The 15,642-nt window shown below is 44.3% G+C and overlaps 1 protein-coding gene across 1 annotated transcript in view; it reads left to right on the forward strand.

The window, feature by feature from the left end:
* SYT12 (synaptotagmin 12) overlaps positions 1-15,642 on the forward strand; it is a 756,831-nt gene that overhangs the window by 313,932 nt on the left and 427,257 nt on the right. The window contains exon 2 of the mRNA XM_069223023.1: positions 6,236-6,297. Within this exon, the coding sequence (XP_069079124.1) occupies positions 6,264-6,297 (34 nt within the window). The 5' untranslated portion in view covers positions 6,236-6,263. The remainder of the gene's footprint in view (positions 1-6,235; positions 6,298-15,642) is intronic.

A 15,642-nucleotide genomic window follows, 5' to 3' on the forward strand; every position in this document is an offset into this window, starting at 1 on the left:
CCTTGTCCACTCTCTGCATAAGGTGGTGGACGGTCGTTCAGCAACTGCATGATTAACTCCTCATCCTCTAACTCCTCTTCTCTTCTCAACTTTTCCTCGTCCTCTCTATCCTTGGAACACCTCCTGTTTGTCTTACAGGTAGCCTTCTTGCCTGTCGTCTCTTCTTCCTTAGTGATTGCGGGAAACAATTTTATCCCCTGCAATACATCTGATCTCCACACCTTCTGTGCATTATCCCACCTAGCGTCCGCTAGTGTCTTTTCTACCTTTCTTATCCTGGTCTCGAACTTATTTTGCTGTTGCTGTCTAGCCATCAGTTCCCAAATCGCTAGAGCCTCAAACTGTGCTGGCCTTGGAGGTACCTTCATGTCGTACATCGCGAATCTCAAATTCTCTAGGATCCTTATATTGAATGTCCCATGGATCGGGAACGCTACGCTCCCATGTTTCTCTGTCAACTTGTGCCATTGCTTTAGCCAAAGGCACGGAGCTACCCCTTTTTCCTCCATTACAATGTAAGCTGGTGTACCTTCGGGTGGCGTCTCTTCTCCTACGCTCGCTTTAATGTAAGACTCCCCCTTCATCGCACTCCTTAATGCTTTAAAAAATTTCATTTTCTCGTCTTTTATTTCACAAAGTTTGTAATCAATAGGTGACTTTAATTCCCGGAATACTCTTCGCTTGCCTTTCCCCCTTCCAATCGAGCCCCACGGACTGCGTCCAATCCGTGCGCGACCCTTCTTTGCAACCAACCTATCCCAGCGCGGCTCCTAGTGACGTCACACTCACACACACTGCGGCTGACAAAGCCTCGCGGCTTGTCCTCCTTCACTCAGCTCCTCTCGCAACAACTTCTGGCCTGTATCGCGAGCTACCAAAAAAATTATAATAAAACAGATCTGTCGGTTTACTACAGGAAGGGTAACACAATCGCTTCAGGACCTTAGGGATTTTTCACTAGCCTCGGCAGTTATTCCATCTTTCTCGGTCCCCACGTTCGCAAGCAAATCTGACCCGCAGACTGCTCTCAACTTGTCAGTGATCTATTCTAGTGCACTTAGAATTTTGTCAAAGCCCAAAGTCGAAGTTTCTTTCACTCCCTTAACACACGTACCGACTCGTTGACCACGCCCGATCAACCTACTAAACCGACCAGACCACAACATAAAACAAGTGTCTCATACACTTTTCAACATACTCCGGAGTCTCTTGACCTCGCAGGGCCCGTCTCAACAACAACAACCACGTGGACCTTTTTCTGCACAAAGCGCCACATGCACATGAAGTTCGACGACTTCCCTACTCTCACACTCGGAGTCGCACCTCCGCTATTTCTATGAAGTTCGACGACTTCCCTACTTCTACACTCGGAGTCGCACCTCCGCTATCCTCTAAAAAGAAAAAAATTCCTCGCAACCTTTTCACACAATCTGCGGCAATAAGCTATGCAAGCTCAAAACCCTAACTTCACTCATACCATCACTAGTTCCGCCAACGCTGATCTCACACCTCCATTCTCTCCATTCGCAAGCTCCGAGATCCCGGGAAAGTCGCGGTGGACCTAGCCCACCATAATTTTCTCAATCAGTTTTACCCAAGAAAAATCTAATTCAACTTCTCGAGTGGAGTGTCAAAAGTCGAAACCGTTAATTCAACACCATGTACTTTAAGAGTACGGGGTCCCAAAAGGCGTAACCGTCCTCTGCTACCATCTACTGATAGAGCGTTCCGTACTAATAATTTACCTGTATTTGGACGCTCTTTAGGCCGATGAATCTTTTGGCTAAGTGGGACTCTCCTTACTCTATATCGGTCAATTTAATCAAATCAATAATCAATAACGAACACAAGCAATACCCTGATCAACATAACACTTGACAATTAGTCCAGAATACATTTCGGCGAACCCTGACCTTTCAGTCAGGAATAACCACACCAGTTTATTCGAAGTTAGTGAATTTATTTCCCTATATTAACAAAGCTAGCACAATATAGATATGTCTCAACACCAAATGATAAACATAAATGAACATTAATAGCTGTCCATAACGGCGAAACAGGTGCAATCTATGCAGCATTTGAATAACAAGACATTCGATGATAGCAATGCAAATCACTAATAGTATAATCTGTAATGAGCTAATTGCATACATTTAGTCAGCATAACAAGGTCTCAAATTGCATCGTGCAACAAAAGGAATCCTCATCTAACCTCAAATTAGCATCGGCATGTGGGACTTCATGCAAAAACAATTTAGCAACATTAATTTGGAAAAACTCCTAACTAGGGTTCTTATCAAAAATCAGCAGTTGGTTACCTAAAAGAAACACAATGCAATTGTACAATTTCCTTTCATATTTACCAATTACAATCAGCATTCAAGGAAGTCTTCGTCTCACAGGTACCGTTTCTCGATCAGCATGGGACGGGGCAAAGGGGCAGGGGTGGACGGGGCAATTGCCTCACGGCGGCAAAATAAAACTACTACTTCATGCAAAGGGATCAAAGTTAAAGTCTCTAGGGCGAGAATTTCTCAAAGTCTCTTTCTCTCGATCGGAGAAAGCATCAAAGTCTCTCAAAATGGCGTCGCAGCAAGGTGGGCCATAATAGCTGCAATGTCCTGCAAAATGGCGGGTATCGAGCTGGTAATGGCTGTAATGGCTGTAATGGCTACTTTCTTCTCGTGCACCTGGTTTAAATAGACAACAGTTCAAATCCAGTAGGGTCTTCCATTGGAGGGTTCATAGGTTAGCTTCAAATTGTCCAATCAAAAACAACAGTTCTCAAGCTTTTATTTAAGCATACATTATCCTTGGAGACGGGTACGCAAGTTGCAACATTTTATACCAATTAACTCACTTTCAGAGCTTCCATTGTCCGCACCTGCAGATTGACCTTGGAGCAAAGAGAAAAATGCCAAGCTGGCACGAAACCTTAAGATAAGCATGTGAACGATCTCAGTGGAAAAGTACAGCTTCAAGCAAATATACACGTTTATTAGCACATTGGAAAAATACGAGCATCTAAATCGTGAGACCAGGCAACTAGGCCGAAGCCTCCACTAAAGTAATGCTAAGCTAAAGCATCTCAAACAAGCAAATCATAGCACACGTTTACGATTATGGCAAATTCGTGCAATTCTAATACATCACGTTATATAAAGCATGCTTATAATGTTGGCAAACTACTCTGAGGGCATATTTTGTCCCCGTACAATCTTTATTAGTTCGGTTAAAGTCACACTTGATTATTGCAGCACTACGTTTAAGCGCTAATAAATGTAAAACCTTCATTTCTGCGTCATCAAGGCGAGTGTAGCGTATGCCAGTGAGGTAGTTTAAAAAAGCCATGTCTTCAGGTCCTTCGTGAAGCTGAGGACCTGTCACCTGTTTATAGATTTTTGCATACCACATAACTTTCCATTTTATTTGAGGCCCTTTTTTGCTGCAACTATGTCCTTCCTTTTAAAAATTATAGACAACATCCAGTCTTGGATGACTGCACATTATGTTACATTTAAGCCCAACAAAACTGAGGTCCTACTCATTTCACTCTAATTCTCCAGTAAAGTTGGTTATAAACTATCTGGATTCCACTAATATTTTAGAGTGCTCTATGACCTTACTGGAAAGTTGCTGGCAGTTGCCTGAATCTTAACAAATATACCAATAACATGGCCAAAACACCAATCATGATCTGAGACTAATTAGTCAGATAAACCTTTTTACACCAGAATAGGACCTCAAATCAGTAATTCAAGCTTTGTTCCTCATAAAATGTGGAATATCTATTCTGACTGGCATTTCCAAAACCCATGCACACTGCCCTCAAAGCTATAATTCATGCTGCAGCCTGACTTAACTCTCAGACAGAAATCTTAAATCACTTTATTTCTGTATTGAGCACTGTGAACTATCTGCAAGCAAGAATGCTTAGCACACAACATTTTTTACTCTGACTACACCCTTTACCTGGCCATGGTCTTTCAGTTGTCTGACATTTTTCTCCATGAGACCCCTGATTTCAACAAAAATGCACAGTACATTTTTCTCTAGCTGTGCACTTAGGTGCAGAACTCCAGCCTGTCTTCTGTCTGTGCTTTTCAACCCTCTTCTTCAAAAAAGTACTAAAATACCTCTTTCTCCATCCTCCCTCTAGATCCTTGCTTTCGTCATTGTACCTGGCTCATGGCATTTATTATATCTAGGTGCTATCCCAGATGGGGAACTTTTTTTTACAGTTGTCGAAATCAGACCTCCCTTCAATTTATCACGTACTTGAATGCCTGTCTCACTTATTATGCAGTTCCTGTTTTAGGGCCTGATTATGAGTCTGGCGGTTCGAAGACAGCCAGACTCATGGTGGAGGTCGGACCGCCGCAGATGTGCCAGTTCAACAGCCATTTTACCAGATTGGCGGTCGGTGCCACCGAAAGACCGCCATCTCCGCCAGGATCTCTGATCCCAATGGGATGATGGCGGTAGTGGTTGTAATCAGGCACAGCCGCACTGAAGTCAGCGCCGCCATGCTGATTACAACCATGTTCTCCACCAGCCTTTTCATGGTGGTTCAACTGCCATGAAAAGGCTAGCAGAGAACAAGTGCAGGGGGATACAGGAGGGCCCCTGCACTGCCCAGAGCCCAGTGCAGGCCCCCACACCCCAGCACCGGCGGAATGCACACTGTCTGCTTTGCAGACAGTGTGCATTCCGAGGGTGCTAGGGGGGCCCCCTGTGCAACAGCATTGGACTTGGCTCCATGTGGCACTGAGTCCAATGCTGCTACACGTTTTCCACTGGGCTGACTGGCGGAAAACTTGGTTAGCAGGTCAACCCAGTGAAAAACTCGTAATTAGGGGTGGGTGTTGAGCTTCGCTCTGCTCCGCTCGCGGAGTTTGCAGAGTTTTTCCAACTCCACGCTCCGCTTAGAGCATGGAGTTCTGAAAAACTCCACATAGTGGAGTTTTTCCTCGTGCGGGCTCATTAATGGTGAATTGGCGAGCTTGAGCAAGGAAAATCTTACTGAATACAACCTCCCGGCGAGATTTCTCAACACGGCGGTCGCAGATTGTTGCGACCGCTCGCATTGAGAAACCTTCAATGTATGTTGAGGTAGCTGCCGCTCGAGTAGAGAATCAACTCGAGTGTCAGAAAAGAAGCAGCGCTTTCTTGCGCTGCACAGGAAGTCATTCATGCTGATTTTTCAGTGCGGGTGCTAAATATCAGCGTGAACGGCGCAACCTCACTCATTCTACGAACTCCACCCAGACCAACTCATAATGGGGTAGATTCCTCACCATGGGTTTGGCGGTTGAGTTTTCCAACCGCCAAACTTGTCGTGGGCAGTGCAGGGGGCCCTCTGTGGACCTAAGTGTGCTTTTAGTGTATCACCTATAAATATGTATCACTAGCTTTGTACCACTTCAGGTTTTTTGTATTTCTTTATGGCCTTTGTATTCACACCACTGCTCTACCAAAAGTTTATTATGCCAGTGATCTATGTATGTGCTATGTCAGTGGCAGATGTAGGCACTACACAATCAAATACTAAATACATGAAAAAAATAAAGATATTAGTTTTTAAATCTAAGCCCAGTTGTTCGCTGGTAAATTGCAGCAGGAACACGTGGTGCATGCACCCCATATGCTAACAGAGCTGCTGTTAATCAAAACACACAGCAGTCCATTTCGTGCTAATGTAGATTAGAGTCAGGACTTGAAATGTACAGTAGAATGTCATATTGTTACAGCCATTGGAATTCCTGATATTCTACTACAAGGTTGTAATACAATTAAAAGGTATGATTCAGTCCAATTTACTTGACGTTCTCCATCCTGTCTGACAGCCTAACTTCATTTCGAGGCACACCATTTTATATTTTTCCTCCTCTTGATAGCACAAAATTTTTTGCTCTGACTGTTCTCTTTTTCTTTACTTTTTATTCATTGCTTCTTTCTTGTATTGTAAAACAGATCTGAATTTATATATAACTAAGCACAGACATGTTCATAGACTTGGATTACATTTTTCAAAGTGCCCCAAGGCGTATTTCACCGTCAGCCCAAGAAAAACTGAATCATCAGATCACCATTACCACATTCAGCCAAATAACATCTCATTAATGTCAATCAGTAAAGTAACATATCATGTTTTTATTACAATGATGTAAAATATTGCTATTAATGATTTAAGATGTTTCTTCAACATTGATCATAATGAATATCTCTTTTTCAGGTACAGAGTACAGTTTGGAACACTTGCCATGGACAATAATGTAGAGACTTACCATATAAGTAGTAAGTACAAAACATTGTTTAAAGTATATTGCATCTAAATCACAGTTGACGGAGAGCTTTTTAGATGTTTAATGCAAATGTTTATGTAATGGCTGTCTCTCTCTCTATATTTAAATTAACTTGTTTATTATATATATTGATTTATATATAGATATATATAGAGAGAGAGAGATATGAGAAAATGAAAAAACAATAACTAAACAATGTATTGAATACATTAAGGTAAAATAGTTTTAATTAATTCCTTAACTACTTTAACCCCTTTGCTGCCACACCTTTTCCCCCTCAGGTGCCAAGCCTTTTTTTGGCTTTTTGGGGCAGTTCGCGCTTAGGCCCTTATAACTTTTTGTCCACATAAACTACCCACACCAAATTTGCGTCCTTTTTTTCCAACATCCTAGGGATCCTAGAGGTACCCAGACTTTGTGGGTTCCCCTGAAGGAGACCAAGAAATTGGCCAAAATACAGCAAAAAAATTGTTTTTTTAAGCAAATGGGGAAAAGGACTGCAGAAGAAGGCTTGTGGTCTTTTTCCATGAAAACGACATCAACAGAAGGTTTGTGGTGTTAAAATCACCATCTACCCAGCTTTCAGGAACAGGCACACTTGAATCAGAAAACCACATTTTTCAACAAAATTTTGGCATTTTACTGGGACATACCCAATTTTTAAAAAAATTTGTGTTTTCAGCCTCCTTCCACTTAGTGACAGAAATGGGTGTGAAACCAATGCAGGATCCCAGCAAGCTAAACATTTCTGAAAAGTAGACAAAATTCTGCATTCAGCAAGGGGTCATTTGTGTAGATCCTACAAGGGTTTCCTACAGAAAATAACAGCTGAAATAAAGAAATATTGAAATCGAGGTAAAAAAACAATCATTTTTCTCAATGTTTTACTCTGTAACTTTTTCCTGCGATGTCAGATTTTTGAAAGCAATATACCATTAGGTCTGCTGGACTCTTCTGGTTGCGGGGATATATAGGGCTTGTAGATTCATTAAGAACCCTGGGTACCCAGAGACAATAAATGAGCTGCACCTTGCAATGGGTTTTCATCCTATACTGGGTATACAGCAATTCGTTTGGTGAAATATAAACAAAAATAGGTACCTTTGTATTTCCAAAATGGGCACAAGATAAGGTGTTGAGAAGCTGTGGTTATTTGCACATCTCTGAATTCCGGGGTGCCAATACTAGCATGTGAATTACAGGGCATTTCTCAATTACACGTCTTTTTTACACACTGTCTTACATTTGGAAGGAAAAAAAGAAGAGAAAGACAAGGGGCAATAACACTTGGTTTGCTATTCTGTGTTCCCCCAAGTCTCCCGATAAAAATGGTACCTCACTTGCGTGGGTAGACCTGATGCTCGTGAAGGAAACACAACATGGACACATCATATTTTTACATTGAAATCTGATGTGTTTTTTCCAAAGTGCCTAGCTGTAGATTTTGGCCTCTAGTTCAGCTGGCACCTAGGGAAACCTAGCAAACCTGCACATTTTTAAAAACTAGACAACTAGGGAAATCCAAGATGGGGTGACTTGTGGGGCTCTGACCAGGTTCTGTTACCCAGAATCCTTTGCAAACCTCAAGATTTGGCCAAATAATTACTTTTTCCTCTCATTTCGGTGACAGAAAGTGCTGGAATCTGAGAGGAGCCACACATTTCCTTCCACCCAGCATTCCTACAAGCCTCCCAATAAAAATGGTACCTCACTTGTGTGGGTAGGCCTAGTGCCAGCGAGAGGAAATGCTCCAAAACACAACATGGACACATCATATTCTCCCAAAGAACACAGAGGTGTTTTTTGCAAAGTGCCTAGCTGTGGATTTTGGCCTCTAGCTCAGCCGGCACCTAGGGAAACCTACCAAACCTGCACATTTTCTTAAACTAGACACCTAGGGGAATCCAAAATGAGGTGACTTGTGGGGCTCTGACCAGGTTCTGTTACCCAGAATCCTTTGCAAACCTCAAAATTTGGCTAAAAAAACACTTTCTCCTCACATTTCGGTGACAGAAAGTTCTGGAATCTGAGAGGAGCCACAAATTTAATTCCAGTCAGCATTCCCTCAAGTCTCCCGATAAAAATGATACCTCACTTGTGTGGGTTGGCCTAGTGCCCGCAACAGGAAATGCCCCAAAACACTATCTGGACACATCAAAATTATCAAATACAATACTACCTGTTTTTGAGGGGGGGGGGCACCTGCATTTTTGGTCCTTGGCTCAGCAGCCATCTGGGGAAACCTACCAAACCCAAACATTTCTGAAAACTAGACACCCTAGGGAGTCCAGGGAGGTGTTACTTGCGTGGATCCCCCAATGATTTCTTACCCAGAATCCTCAGCAAACCTCAAATTTAGCTAAAAAAGCACTTTTTTCCCACATTTCTGTGTGGGATCACCACACCGGGACAAATTTCCTACCACCCAACGTTCCCCTCAGTCTCCCAGCAAAAATGATACTTCACTTGTGTAGGCCGGCTAAGTGCTTGTGACAGGAAAGAGCCAAAAACATGTTGAAATTAAGGGGGAACCGAAGCGGGTCCAAAAGGGCAGTTTGAAAAAGAACATTTTTAGGCTGACAAGGGCAGCAGAATTTCTATTAGTATGGATGGGACAATGTTGGGTGGTAGGAATTTTGTGGATTCCTGCAGATTCCGGAAGGTTCCATCACAAAAATGTGTGAAAAATGTGTGATTTCCAGCAAAGTTGGAGATTTGCAGGGCATTGTGGGTAAGAAAATGGTGCGGGGTGCATGTGAAGCACACCACCCTGGAAACAACCAGACGTTTAGTTTTCAGATGTGTGTGGGTCTTGTGGATTTTTCTACATGGCAGCGTCCTAAAGTCAAAAAAGTGCAGCCCTCACCATTCCAAGTGGGACTTTTTGGAGAGTTACCAAGCTCTTATGGCTCAAATGTAAAACCAAAACCCCAAAAAATCAAATGTCTTCTTGCATGCCGTGGGATAAGATGTTTTAGTGTATAGGGGGAGAGCTGAAAGGCTGTTACCCCTTCAGTTAGGGTGGGGGCATAACCAGGCCCATACTGGTTGGTAGCCACCAACCCACTATATATATATATTTTTTTTATTCTATGCCATATAGTAGACTTTCTGCCCCCCCAGGGTGTGGATTGGGGGTAATTGCGTGGGCAGAACAACTTTGGCCCCATTTATTTGGGGTGGGGGTATGGCCATACTCCCACCCTCTTACTTTGAAATAAAATCTTCCCTGGTCTCTGATGGGCTTTCGGCCTTCAAAAAATAGGCCGATCTGGCCAACAGTAATATGCCCCCATGGGGAGCGACCCTTGCCCAAGGGGCAGCCCCCCCAAACAAAACACACACATATACCAATCCCTGGTGTCTAGTGATTTCTGCACCCTTTGGGGGCAGATTGGCCTAACAAAAATAGGCTGATCTGCCCCTAAGGGGGCAGAAATGGCCTAAATACAATTTGCCACCCAGGGGAGCGACCCTTGCCTAGGGGTTCACTCCCCATACATAAAAACATAAAGTAAATAAAAATATATGTATATCCCTGGTGTCTAGAGGTTTCTCCTCCCCCTGGAGGCAGATCAGCCTAATTATATTGGGCCGATCTGCCTCCAAGGGGGGGCAGAAAAGGCCTAAAAATATGTTGCCCACCCTTGGGCAAGGGCCGCTCCCCTTATGTTCATTTCAAAGAAAACAAAACTCCCTAGTGTCTAGTGGGCATTTAAATACTTGCAGAGACATGAAAGTAAAGAAAAGGCCTTTCCTTTCCTTTCATGCCTCTGCTGGCCCCCTCCTCCCGAGCGGAAGAGAAATTCTGAGCATTTCTCTTCTGCAATCACGCTGGAAGCATGCTTCCAGCGTGATGGGAGGTAACCTCTGATGAGGTCTGCACGCTTTCGCGTGCTGACATCATCAGACGTCACTGGGGTGGTCGGGGTGGAAGAGGAAGCAATTCCCCTTCTAGCCCTGACCTGGGGGAATGGGGGGGCGGCCCTCGGGGGGAGCACTAGCGCTTCCCCCGAGGGCCGGTAAATGGACGTAATGGTTACGTCCATGGCACCTGAGAGGCGCAGCCATGGACGTAACCCTTACGTCCATAGCGGTCAAGGGGTTAAATTAAATGAAAATGAGAAACATGTATTCAAAAATATATATGACAATAATTAAATTAACACAATTAATGTAAAACTTAACTTTAAATAAAAAGTAAATTTCTTTTAAAATATTCTAAAAAACAAATAGAAAAAAATTAAATAGGTCATCTGTAAAAAAAAAAAAAGTAAGAAACTTCTCACACCTTGCATGCATTACATTTTCTATTCCCGCTTGAATGTAACCAAAGACGGGACAAGTGGTGGACTTTGAAAAGGTTAGATTTACTATTCCTACTACAGTCAAAGGAACAGTAAGGAAAGTGTTGGGCATTGAAGAGGTTAGATTTACTATTCCTAATGTAATCTAAGCAACAGTACTGAAACTGTTGGACTTGGAATTGTTAAATTTACTACGTCCATTCCAGTTTAAAAAAAGGTAGGTAAAGTATTGGACTTTTGAGGACTTAGATTTACTATTTCCACTACATCTATGCACCAATGGGGAAAGTGGTTAACTTTGGGGGGGTTAGATTTACTATTCCCACTCAAGTTCAACCTACAGTAAGGAAAGAGTTGGACTTTTGAGAGACTATATAACAATGCCTACTCCAATCCTAGGAACAGTAGGGAACATGTCGGGCTTCAAAGAGGTTAGATTTACTATTCCAACTCTGTTCCAAGCAACAGTAGGGAAAGTACTGGACTTTGGTGGGGCTAGATTTACTATTTGCATTCCCATCTCAGCAACAGGAGAGAACATTTTGGACTTCAGAGGGGCTAGCATTACTACTCTCACTTTAGTATAAACAACAGCATGGAAATTGTTGGACTTTGTACAGGTTAAATATATAATTCCAACTCATAATAATTTTCTAAAAAACACCTACTACCAAACAACATACAATAATTAAAACATGCATGAATTAAGAAAATACTAGATACATTAAAAAAATATAAAAATACACATTGTATTTAAGAATAAAACATAAATTATCAAATACATTCGATATTGAAATACATTTAAATAAAATGCACTTCCCTCCCTGCTACCTAAAAAAGCCACTAACACCGGAAAATAGTAAATTACATTATAAATAAAAGAGTAATAAAATCAAAGACTACTTACATAAAATAAATACAACTAAAAGCGGTAGTAAATATCAAGTATATATTACAAATATTATTATTAAATTAAATTATCAATAAAATAACACATAGTTAAAACAAAACAAAGCAGTAACATTATAATCAATTAAAACAGCTACATAATTCATTATCAATTATCTAAATAACTTAAAATATATATATATAAATAACTTTCCACCTACAAGCCCAACAACCCAATACTAAAATAATAAATACAAGGCAAACCATCCAAATTAAATGTGTATTAAAAACAACAAATGTAGCTGAAATAAATAAAATAACAAATAAACAATTTACATACTTAATAATTGTGAGAAAGTGGGTTGTTGTTTGGGGGGGTGAGGCATCTCAAGCAAAAGCCATAATCTTGCCAGGGTGAATCACGAACAGTCATTAAATCAAGTGCAGACGCTAACATCTCGGCATGGAACTTCCACCAATGAATCTCAGAATGAGCCAAGACACTACCACCTCTCCATTAGACCTCAGCCAAGCACCACCGCAAGAATGTCAGCTGGTTCTCCCCCGCACTCTAGGGTTCCAGGCACACGTGCAGGTGGCTAGAGAAAATATGGAGGAACAGCAAGTCCCCAGACGACTTCCAGGCTTTGAAAGCGGCCACCAAATCCCACCACCACCTCATCAGAGTTACCAGGAAAGCCGTCTTGCAGGACCGCATCAGCACCACTGCTCACCACACCAAAAAGCTTTTGCCGTGGTCAAAGAGTTTTCCAACCCCCAATCGGAAACAGCAAGCATTCCTCCATCTAAAGACCTCTGTGACAGGCTAATTCTTCCACCAGAAAATCAAAGACATATACAACAGCTTTGGTTCCCAAGACCCTCTGAGCCCTCCAACAACCCCCCAGATCCACTCCATTGAGCCACCATAGACTCTACACGGCTGGACCACCCTCACCCCTGACAAGACCTGCACCATCATGAGCAGCATCCACTCCGTAGTCCCTACGGACCCCTGTCCTCACCACATTTTCAACAAGGCCAGCATATCCATCGTACCTGAGCTCCGACACACCCTCAACTGTTCCATAGAGACAGTCACCTTTCCAGAGGACTGGAAGCACAACGAGATCCGCCCGCTCTTGAAGAAATCCACGGCCAAACCCCTGGACCTCAAGTCTTGGCCTTTCCCTGCCAAGATCATCAAAGAACGCTCAGCTTCGTAAGCAGATTGAGGACAACAACATCCTGGCCACCTCCCAAGCAGGCTTCAGGAACAATCACAGCATGGAGACCGCCCTCCTGGCCGCCATCCTCTGGCTCCTCAACCACAGCCCTCATCCTACTGGACCTATGAGCTGCCTTCGACACAGTCTCACACCTCACCCTCTGCTTCAGGCTCCACACAGCCGGCATCTGTGGAAAGGCCCTACAATAGATGCACTCCTTCCTGTCTGGCCGAACACAGAGAGTCAGACTCCTGCCTTACCTGTCAGAACCTACAGAGATCAGCTGCGGAGGTCTGCAGGGCTCCTGCCTTCACCCCACAGTCCTCAACATCTACATGGCTCCTCTTGCATCCATCATCAGGGACCAGAGACTAAACATCGTCTCTTACGCCCACGATACCCAGCTGATCATGTCACTGACCGAAAACCCAACTACTGCTAAGAAGAATTTACATAACGGGATGGAAGCCGTTGCCACCTGGATGAAGGACAGCTGCCTCAAGCTCAACTCTGACAAGACCGAGATCCCCATCCTGGAACTATCCACATCAGTCTAGGATGATTCCTGGTCGCCATCGACCCTCGGAACCCACCCATCGCAACAAACCATGCACGCAACCTCAGCGTCATCCCGGACGCATTGCTCACCATGACCTACCGAGTCAACTCAGTTGCATCCTCCTGCTTTCACACACTCCGACTTCTTCAGAAGATCTACAAATGGATCCCAAAGGACTGCTGCAAAACCATAACCCATGCCCTGGTTGCAAGCAAACTCGACTATGTCAACGCCCTCTACGCCGGTACCACCCAGAAGAACCTCAAGAAATTACAGCACCTCCAAAATCCCTCCGCCAGACTCATCCTGGACATTCTCCACCACAAACATATCTCCAGTCACCTAAGAGACCTCCACTGGCTCCCTATCGAGAATTAACCTCAAGCTCCTTGTCCACGTTTACAAGGCCCTCCACAACCTAGGACCCGCCTAACTCAACCACTGCATCACCTTCTACTCCCCCACCAGACCTCTCCACTCCGCACAACAACCACTAGCCAACGTACACCTGCATACGGAATACCTTGGCTGGTGGGAGATCCTTTGCCTACCTCGCATCAAAGAGCTGGAACACCCTGCCCCTGCACCTCAGGCACTCAACCCGAATTCAGACAGGAACTTAAAACCTGGCTCTTCACCTGAAGCTCAAAGGACAAATCCCCTTAGCACCTTCAGACCCTTACAGGTTAGTAGTTGCACTTTATAAACCCTGATTTGATTTGATTTGATTTGATTTGAACCTGTGCTTAACTCTCTGGTAGCTTAACACAAATGCAGTCAGGCTTAACTCGCAGACAATGTGTGAAGTATTTTTGCAGCACTTAAATAGCAATAAAGTGAAAAGGCAACTCAAGACAAATCCCATACCAATTTACACAAATCGAGTAAATTTAAATAAAATATTTGAGAACAAAGCAAAAAAAATTCAATAAGCAGAACTAGAGATACGCAATTTTGAATATTTAGATAAAAGTAGCAGAAGAAGGTGCTAAGCGCCTATGGAAGGTGCTAGAAATGGGATTTCTGGTTGGCTAGGGTATGCACCTAAGCCAGGCAGAACCCACTCTAGTCAGGGCAAGGGAGTTACACGTCAAAGATAACCCCTGCTCACCCCCTTGGTAGCTTGGCAACATAAGCAGTAGTCAGGAATCACATTATAAAACCAATACACTTATCATAGTAATACCATAGATGCCCATAAGAGGAACATTAGAAAGCATATGGCATGTCATAAAATACACTGGTTACATCCCAGGCCTATAATGCCCGTAGCAGGAACATTAGAAAAGGATAGGTAGTCTCTGAAAAGTACCTAGTTTAGTATGCAAGGCACCTCCTGTGCCACAAATATCAATAAGGGGGCCCCCGGCCATCCTCTGCGCAAAACGGGGGCCAAGTGTTGATCTTGGGGGAGGAGGGTTGATACGCACCCCCTCTGCTTTGTGGTGTCGGCGCTGACACGGTCTGGGAACCCCCCACGGGTTGCGACTGACCCACCTTAGTGGGGGGGGCTGAGATGAGGCCTAAAAATACTGGGGGTCTCATTGCCCCTGAGGCAGGGAACTCCTTCTCCTCCCTGGGACCTGCGATCCTAGAGGCAGCCGCCCTTGTCCTCGGTGCGGCTGCCAGAGGAAAGGGGGAGAGGCTGGCACTTCTCCCGGCTGACAACACTCCTCCTGAAGTAGAGCGTGAGCCCTCTGGGGGCTCCAACAAGGGATGGCCATCCCTGTTGTCCGAAGGAGTCGTCGGTAAGCACGTCCCCCAAACGGGGCAAGACACGCTTCTACTTGATCCTGGCTGTGGCGGTGATCCTTGGAGAAGGAAGGGCCCGGTAGTGCCCCGGGGGCACCCACCCAGCACTCCTGTACCCAGGGGGGATTTAACACAGCACGTTTCAGATGCGCTCGGCAATCTCCAGATGCCAAGGTTGTGGTGGTGATTTCTGCACAGTGAAGCGCTCTTTAAAGCGCAGGGATATGTTAATGAGCCCCGGGTTGCAGCGGTGAATCTCCTGCACGGGAATGCGCTTAGAAGAGCAAGGAGGGCACAAAGAAAAAAGTGGGCTCCAAGCACTTTATGAGGAGATGCAGCACTCCTCGTGCTGTGGATGGTTGCAGGGGTCAGGGGCCACAGCACCCTGCCCCTGGAGACAGAAGACGGGGGAATCACGGGCCTAGCAGGCCCCAACAACAGGCCAGCACAAGGGATGCAGATGGAGGCAGTTCCTCCTAGCGACATAATAGCTCACAGGTCAGCACAGCAGCAGCAGTCCAAGGTGGGTCCTGTTGAGTCCATTCAGCAGCATCCTGTGTCCAGTTCCAGGAGAGTCTCTGGAGTCCCAAGAATGTCTAAAT

The sequence above is a fragment of the Pleurodeles waltl genome, chromosome 3_1 (assembly GCF_031143425.1).
Source record: "Pleurodeles waltl isolate 20211129_DDA chromosome 3_1, aPleWal1.hap1.20221129, whole genome shotgun sequence".
NCBI classification, from domain to species: domain Eukaryota; kingdom Metazoa; phylum Chordata; class Amphibia; order Caudata; family Salamandridae; genus Pleurodeles; species Pleurodeles waltl.